This window comes from Ipomoea triloba, chromosome 4 (genome assembly GCF_003576645.1).
Source record: "Ipomoea triloba cultivar NCNSP0323 chromosome 4, ASM357664v1".
Taxonomy (NCBI): domain Eukaryota; kingdom Viridiplantae; phylum Streptophyta; class Magnoliopsida; order Solanales; family Convolvulaceae; genus Ipomoea; species Ipomoea triloba.
Window position 1 is genome coordinate 12,307,779 of NC_044919.1, and position 9,305 is coordinate 12,317,083.

A 9,305-nucleotide genomic window follows, 5' to 3' on the forward strand; every position below is an offset into this window, starting at 1 on the left:
TTTTTGTACTTACAAACATGCAAAAACATTTGACTTCAATTTCAAATTTTTGTCTTACGTTTTACTCACGTAATATTATCTTTTAAAGATTTCATATAATTTTAGATTTTTAGTAATTTTATAAATTTATACGATATTTGTTATCTTGTATTGTAATGTAATATATATATATATATATATATATATATATATATTACAAAATATAACAACAAATCATTATAATATTTTTGTCCCGTGTTAACTATTAAAGTTTTGTTTGTAAAGTTATAATGAATCAATAATTATCTAAACTATTTGAAGTTTTATTATAAATTTTGATCATACTATATTATAAATTACTAAATACTTCTTGATTAACATTATTTATAGTAAAATTATAACACATCTAAATCAGTACATAAAAAAAGTTATATATATTTATATATATAATCCTCACAACCCCTTACCTGCCACATAAAAAAAGTTATATATATTTATATATATAATCCTCACAACCCCTTACTTGCCACAACACATTGTCTGCCATTTCCCAATATCTGCCCATAACTTGCAAGCTTGATCTTGTGCCCAGTATTAAAAAAAAAAAAAAAAAAAAANTAAACTATTTGAAGTTTTATTATAAATTTTGATCATACTATATTATAAATTACTAAATACTTCTTGATTAACATTATTTATAGTAAAATTATAACACATCTAAATCAGTACATAAAAAAAGTTATATATATTTATATATATAATCCTCACAACCCCTTACCTGCCACATAAAAAAAGTTATATATATTTATATATATAATCCTCACAACCCCTTACTTGCCACAACACATTGTCTGCCATTTCCCAATATCTGCCCATAACTTGCAAGCTTGATCTTGTGCCCAGTATTAAAAAAAAAAAAAAAAAATAAGCATTTTTTTTTTGAGAAAATGTAGACATTTCTTCATTCTTTCCCTTCTTTACCCCGCTTGGCCCAAAAAGCCAAAATGGTGGAAGATATGTTTAATATACATTTTTGCAAAAAAAAAAAAAATTGTTTAATATGCATATGTATAAATACATGCATATAGAGATAAGAGATGAGAGATTAAAAAAACAAAGCTTGATGTATATATAAAGAGTTAATTCCCAAAATGGTCCTCCGACTATGATCTTTTATTAATTTAGTGCCTTGACTTTTAATTGCACCCAAATTGGTTCTCAAACTATTCAATTTTAAGTCAATTTGATCTCTGTTAGCTTTGGCGTGAACATGGCAGTTAAATAGAAGGGCAAAAAAGACAATTTATATTGTTGACCTTTGACCAATGGTTTCTTCCCCAAATTAGCAAAACGAGAGAGAGGATCTGTTTGTTCACTAGTCTGGTATCAAATCTGAGGGACGGGGTTTCGCAGCCTCGCTGAAGGGGGGGCTGTGGAGTTTGAGGTGTCGTCCGGTGACCGAGGCCCCGTTCGTGGTGGCGGAGGCGGCGGTGGCCGTAGCACCTGTGTTCGGCGGCGGCGACGATTGGGTGCACAACAGAGAAGGAACCTTTGAAGTTCTATGACCTTCTCATTCTTTTCCAATCTTCATGATTCTCTTTTCTTTTACTAATGCGCAGATAATGGATAAAAGCAACTTTAAAATAGCAATTGATGAGGAGATTGAGGTTGCACAGTCCGAGCAGTATCTTCTAAATCTTCCCATCACAGTTGATAGAATCTAAGGTTTCTAATTGCATATCTTTGTTCTAATAACAATTTCCGCAGTTTTACACTTTTACTGTATTTAGTATGTGATGTCTATGCAATTTGAGTTACAATTTTTGGTGAGTGCCGCTTGACAAACAAATTTTGAAGTACTTTGCGGAGCATCCTGCGGAAAATCTATCTATATTCGCGAAGGGGACGCAGAAGCTTTACACTTGCTCAACCTACTGTATTGGGGATGTAGAAGCTTTAAACTGGAGACCCAACACTTGAATTACCTATTTTACCCCTCATTTTAACATTCATTTGACGCCAGATCTAACGGATGACCTTTTTGGCTTAAAATTGAATAGTCTAGAGACCACTTTAGTTGCAATTAAAAGTCAAGGAACTAAATTAAGAAAAGGCTATAGTTGGAGGGCCATTTTGGGAATTAACTCTATATATAAAATAAAAAATATATCAATATGGATGTCATTTAAAAGATCTTAATTAATTCTTTTTAATGATATATTTTTTATAAATTTGTTTTATTTGTACAAAAAGATAAAGTGAAAAATAAATTCAAGTGAAAAAAATGAAATGAACCAAAATCGAAATTGTTAGGAAATGATAGGATATATACACAACTTCTAAGATACTCCTTAAAATAGAAATTGTTAGGCCCTACTCAATAGTAATGGGATTTTAAGGGGATTTTGCAAGTATGATTAGGAGAGAGAAAATGAGGGTGGAAGAAAAAAGAAAAAGGAAAAAAAGAAAAACAAAACAAAAACAAAAAAAAAATTAAAAAATATATATATATTGCACGCGCCCGCCTAGGCGCATACGTGAGGCGCGGAAGCATTAAATGGTGGGGCCCACCATAACCCTGCAAAATCTTCAAATTACAGGAGAAAAATTTCACATTAAAGTACTACTTCCCATTTGTTTGAGTGAGTTTGTTTCCTTAATTTTTGTGCCAAAATTGGCTAATGGGAACACCCTTAGGATAAGATATGATACATACACAACTTCCAAGATATTCCTTTGCCAAATTCATTTTGGGAGGAAAAATTTTGGCCAACTTCATTTTGCTTTAATATATATAGAGATTATTTATAAATTTTTATGTGTGTTTATAATTAATATAGGGCATTTTGCGTAGTTGCTACAAATGGACTAGGGGTTAGGGCTGTAAATTGGAAGTCATGAAAAGTATGAAAATTAAAGATTTAATATTATATTTTGAATTTTTTTTTTCCTTTTTAAACTACTAATATATATATATATATATATATATATATATATGTATGTATGTATTTTGCAGTGTCCACAACAACTGTGTTGAGTGTGGATATATGTATTGCAAATACATATTTGACATTGTGACAAAATATTCATTGATTGATTGTTTGGATCAATTAAGTGAATATAAATAGAACTATGTATTTTTATATTATATTTTATTAATTAACGTATTTAATAATTTGATTAATTAAATTATTTTGTAAGCATTTGAAAGAAATTCGTACTCTACCAACGAAATAGATGAGATTCGAGACTTGTTGGCAAAATATTCTTTGGAAGAGTGCGTATAACATTTTTTTTAGATTTAATATTATCTTTTATTTTAATTAGTTAAGTATTATACGTTATTAATTGATATAATGTTATATTGAACAATTATCTTTATCTCAATTTTAAAAGTGTTGGATTCTTATTATTGTGTTGATAGCATATTGGGTTGATAGAAAGTATTGTGTTGATAGTTAGTATTGTATTTTATTGATAGTGTGTTAACAATACTGTGTTGATATATATAGTTAGTATTGGGTTGATATTAGTGTTATTGTGTTGATAGTATTATGTTGATATATAGTTTATGTTCTGCATAGGAATTTAATTTAAAAAAATTAGGGGCTTTAATCGGCTAATATTAAAAACCAACAACTTGCGACCCTTCCTTCACAAAAAGGGTCACGGGTACCCTAATTAAAAAAATAAATAAATAAAATCCGCAAGTCCGCAACCCTTGCACAAGGATTGCAAAAAGCCCTGTACAAGGGTCATAGATAACCATCCAGTTCTGTACTAGTGTAATGAAATAAGAAATTAGAACCCTCAACTTATTTTTAAATCGTCCCGCCGTCCCATTTTGTGAGTTGATTTTCGTTAACGAGGCATAACTGAAATTATTTACAATTTAATTTTTCATAATATTAAATTTAAAATTAGTATGTAAAATTTAAATATTTTGAAACTACATTAAAAGTACTATTAAACACAAAAATTAAATTTAAAAATTATAAGAGAATGTTAATATAAATAAATAAATAAGAAAGAGTTGATTTGAACAATGAATAGTAAGTAAGATAGATAAAATGAGACAGAAAGAGTTGCTAGTTTAGGAGAGGGATTCATTACAATGAAAGTTGGGTGGAGACCTTGAGCCTTACAATTTTCAATTTAATTTTTCCTACTATGAGAATAGGGGTAATTTGGGGGTTACAATGCTTAGGTGTTGAAGACTATGATTGATGCATCACGAAAGTAGGACAATCCTAGCCTAATTCTACTTATTGATTATGAAAGTAGCTTAATTGAATTCTTGTGTGCCCGCATTGCCCATAAATCCCTAGGTTAATCCTTCTTTTCCTAATTTTGAGTTGTTAGAACATCAAGATTGCAATACCCCTAATCTGACCTAGGGCATTCTTTTATCATACAATTTATTATTTAATTTAGTCAATTTATTTTCCTTTAATTTCCTTATTCAGTTATCATTTACTTGGATTCTATTTTATTCAATTGCTCTAGTGCCTAGAATTTCTTAATTCACATCATTACGTGCCATAGCCCCAATACTCAGCGGAACGACATTTTACACCCTCATATTTACACTCACAATTATACACATCACCTCGCGTGAGGCAGTCAGCCACGCGGGCAGTCAGCTCCTGTTGAGATCATCATTTTTTTTGGTTTATAAATATCTTTGTCCCCCTTCATTTCGACCTTCACTTTCTCTCTCTAACTTCTCTCTTCCCTCCTCCTTCGATCTCCTCTTCCTTTGCTCTTGGTTGACCTCCTGCCATTTCCAGTGAGTCCTCCCATGATCTTCTTCTCCCCCTGCTGTACAGCGGTTAGGGCTATGAAGTGTCTTTTGGTCTTTATGCTCCCTGCTTCTCCCAAGGTTCCAAAGCAATCGATAGTCCGTGGTGGTAATGATAAGAACCATCGTTGTGCTGCCCCTTTCAGCATCGAGAAGAAGACTCGACAGTACATTGGGTCTTCCGCCCCTAATATCATCATTTTTTGCTTGGAAGTTGATCAGATGGTCAGTGGGATCCTCTGTTCCGTCATACGTCGGCATAGCCGGGCATTGAAAATTCTTAGGAGCCCAATATTCTTGTATCTCTAAGGAGAATGGATTGGCGGATAAGAGAGATCGGGCCGTTGGCTGATCCCTTCCTCCCTCCATCTTTTTTCGAAGGTCTCTTAGTTCCTTGGCGAGGTTACCGATCTTCAAATTCCGATGCTCCAGCTCCTGACCTTGCACTAATCTCCTTTTATATGAGTAGATAATCCTTCACATTTTAGTTTAACTAAATTGTAATTCATTTAATAATTATCTATAACTCAATTAATTATATTTATAGCAATTAATCATTTATATATGCTCCTAGAAATGGAGTAATACATAACTCTTGTGCATGTCGGTTGAAAGAATGTTGCTATCTATAACCAGCTAAGTTTGATTATTCTGCTAGTTAATGTATGTCATTTTGTCTCTATTTTGTTCTTGAACACAAGCAAGATTTGTTCACGGAGCATTTCTGAAATAGAAGGTTTTTGTGAAAGATCTTTTGATCAGAAGTACTCTTAGATCATTAGTAAAATGCGTGGAATATTAATGGAGTAGGTTACTACCATCCTATTGATGCATCTTGAATTGGAACAAGTGACGGAGTTTACACAAGTTTGCAATGGGGGAATTTTTGTAATAAATCTATTACTAACACTGTATGTTAAGATGTAACTAGGTGTTGCACCTTTTCATTTAAATTTTTTTCTTACTGGTACTGCAATTTCTCGATCTTTTCTTTAATACTGCAACTAACCTAAAATACTTGATGAAATTTGGGATCTCCAATACTGCAGAAAGGTTTATAGAACTGCCTCTTAGCTCTGCCTTGATTATATTATTTTTAATATTCTCTTTTCTAATTTTCAATTATTTTTCATTTGAAACTCTAAATCTATAATTTCATTGATTGTTTTTTATCTTCAGAATGAAGTACGGTAGTAACAAATTCTGGATGTGTGGTCACAGTCTACATACCTCCCGGCCCGGAGGTGGACCGTAACCACTGGGAGCAACACTTACAAATTTATGAGTACAATCACACGTACCAAATATAATATATAAACAAGAAATAACTTTATTATATTGCTCAAATGCTCAAGCATATTAGAGCATGTTGGATCCATGCATAAAGCATTTACAACTTTATTGCCCCTTCTTATGCTCTGTACGGGAATACAGCTTTGTAATTTATTTTTGTCCCATACATTATTCTTATTATTATTATTTATTACTATTATTATAAAACGATTAATCAGCTCATGCCTCAGTTAAAACTGAAGCTGATACTTTGAACTTTTATCGGGACGGTAAACTCCAAAATGCTTCTCCACTTGATCACCAGGTTTCTGGTTTTCATCGTACATGGCGAAAAGGTAAGTCTCAATTGACCTTCCGGGCTTCATCGGAGTCCCAGCGTTTCCTTTAACATGTGCGATGAGATTCCTATAATACGTGGCAGCATTCTGCATCGTCGCCGCGAACCCTCCGGCGGACGGCCACCCGGTTTCCGAAACAACAATGGGCACGTTAGGGCCGCCGGCCTTCTGAACGGCGGCGTACATGGAGTCGAGGAGCGCGTCGAAGAGGTTGCGGTAGCCGACGGAATTGGGGTTAGGGTCGGTGAACAAAGCGTAGGAAAGTGGGATTTGAGAGGGGTTGCCTCTGTAACTGAAATAAGGGTAAATGTTGGCTAGCAAAGGGTTTCCGGTCTGGGCGAGGAATTGGACGACGGGGACCATTAACTTCTTGGCGTTTTCTTGGAAAACGCCTTGATTGGGGGGGTAGGTGTTGGTCAAGACGGCGGAGTAGGTGGCGGTGGTGGCCTTAATCTTGCCCTGCAACCCAAACGCCGCTAGCGCGTTGTGCACGTTTCGCAAGGCGGGCATGACTGAGTCGACGTACTGAGCCGTTTCGGAGTTTCCGGCGTACACCTCGTTCCCGACGGCGATGTATTTGAATTTGACGTTGTTAGCATAGGGTACTATGTTGTTTTGAACCCAAGCTTTGGCTTGGGCGGCGTTGGTTAGCTCTTTGAGTTTAGGGTTGGAAACGTCGACGGTGACGGCGATGTTGCTTCCCTTGAGAGCGTTGAAGACTGTGGTGTCGGCGGCGTAGACTCGCAGGCCTTGGATGCCATTGCTCTTCATGAGGTTTATGGTTTCGGTATCGGATGGTAAATTGTTGCCGTTTTTACCATAACAAACTCCAATAGACTCTACGCCTGCAAAGGAGGACAAATTAGAAATGAATCAATGATGAGGATATATATATTACCATGCGTGATTAATTGGATAAAAAAATTTATTTTTTAACTACAATAGTGATGACCTGCAATTATAAGTTATCAATGTTTCAAAATAACATATTTATAGATCTAGTTACAGTTTTTGTAAATTTAAAAGTTTAATTGACTTTTTGAGTAAAATTGAAGGGCTTATCATTTTCTCATAATTGTTTTATACTACGTTTCTCTCATTATATTTTTATTGCTTAGACTTTTTTTATTATTGTTAAATAACTGAAAAGTGACTCAGCTTAGACACCCTTTCGCATGGATCTGGTTTTGAAACCAAATTTTTATATATAACTAATGCAGACTCGACTTCCCGTATTGTCGGTGCGAATTGCATAATTAGGTATGCATAAATGCATCATATAGTGTTTGAAGTGGTGTATTTATGCGCAACTAATGGTGAGTGACCGCACATCCGCACAGGAACTTGACCACACCCTAATGCATTTCTGAAAATGTGATGATACATTTGTGCATATATAATAATGTAAAGTCGCATGACCGCTTGAGAAGCAGTCGTACCAGATCTTGTCCCTGACCTACTTTGATATCTCTAAATTTAAATGAGAAAACAAACAAGACTTGATAGGTTAAATATTAGTATCATGTGATGTCAAACTATTTTCGTTTTAGAATTATAAATTAGAAAAACAAATTAAAAATCATTTCCACTATGTGGCACGTAAATTCCATGAAGATGAACACATGTAAGGGCAAGCATATCTAAACAAAATTAAAATACAATTGGCCCATTTGATCCATTCCTACCACGTCACAAATGTTATCGCAGATTGTTTCACATCACTGATGAATCAATTTTTTAATCGCCGTTAAACTTGACAATGATCAATTTATTAGATTATGTAATAATAAAGAATCTAATTGATTTATCATCAAGAATTGAGAGCTAAAAATACTATTTAATTTTTTATTAAGCTATGAGATGAGCGCGCAGCGCGCTCACCAACTGCGCAATAAGGGTCCAGGGCTCAAAATCTCTTCTGCTAAAAAAAAATGATAAATACTTTGTCTTTTAATTGGACCAGTCCGGCCGCATGTAACATAAATTAGTATAAATATAATACGAGTTTAAATGTGATTTCTATAGTTAGGACCTACCGAGCTACTACATTTCGTGGTCTGACAAAAAATATTATTTTTTCTCTCTCTTAAATGTAAGATGCATGAGAGAGTGAGAGAAACCTGTTATGTGTAGCAACCCAACAAGTAGGAGAATGAGTGCAGCCATGGAGGATTTGCAAAGCAGTGGATGTTGCAGAGCCATGAGGGAATTGAAAGGAAAACAAAAAAAAAAAAAAAAATCTCAAAAAGGACAAGTAAAGATGTGGTTGATATGATGAACCAATGTACATTTGTTGCTCATTTTATAGGCAAACTCGAAGCCTAACAACGCCAAAAATCAACTCTTTCGGGTTAAGTGGTCTGTGGAAAATTAGGACCAACCTAATAAAAATAGGACAAAGAAAAAAATAATCAAGCAATTAATTTCTCCTATTAGTTTATTTGAATTTTCTTATAATGTGCATTCAATCGCCATAAATGGTGGGAGAGTACGACATATGCTCATCAAATTTCCTAAAGAAAATTTGAGCAAAGAATAGTCTTTGGGGAATAGCTATAAATAACACATCATATTTAGGAAAAAAAATATTTTTTACGTAAATATAAATTGCCAAGCAGGGCGCCTTGTGCTCAGTTGATACTTTTGTACCTCTTTTGGAAGGAAAGTCATAAGATCGAACTCCGGTGGTGGGGTATTGACTCTTTGAGCTGCAACATATAGAGAATATATATAGAACATATACTACCTTACAACCATTGTCAACTAATACAAAGTGATATATTAAAATCAAGGATCATACACTTACCACTATGTCCAAAAGTTTTAGTTAACAATAATGACATAATTTTATTTTATTATATTTATACGTTATGTTTCGATGCTATTGATAGAGA

At 33.9% G+C, this 9,305-nt stretch overlaps 1 protein-coding gene across 1 annotated transcript; it reads right to left on the bottom strand.

Moving 5' to 3' along the window:
• Window positions 1–6,087: 6,087 nt before the first annotated feature.
• On the bottom strand, window positions 6,088–8,692 carry LOC116015110 (glucan endo-1,3-beta-glucosidase, acidic-like). Its single transcript, XM_031255119.1, has 2 exons — window positions 8,532–8,692; window positions 6,088–7,256 (listed from the first exon to the last, which is right to left on the bottom strand). The coding sequence occupies exons 1-2, from the start codon at window positions 8,611–8,613 to the stop codon at window positions 6,304–6,306; spliced, it is 1,035 nt and encodes a 344-aa protein (XP_031110979.1). The 5' UTR covers window positions 8,614–8,692; the 3' UTR covers window positions 6,088–6,303.
• Window positions 8,693–9,305: the final 613 nt, after the last annotated feature.

What these genes read in the sequence shown, in the direction of transcription:
- LOC116015110 (XM_031255119.1), bottom strand. Translation starts at nt 8,613, where the DNA reads ATGGCTCTGCAACATCCACTGCTTTGCAAATCCTCCATGGCTGCACTC. An exon ending in TGGGTTGCTACACATAACAG is followed by an intron (nt 7,257 to 8,531) that starts GTTTCTCTCACT and finishes CCTCCTTTGCAG; the next exon opens with GCGTAGAGTCTATTGGAGTT.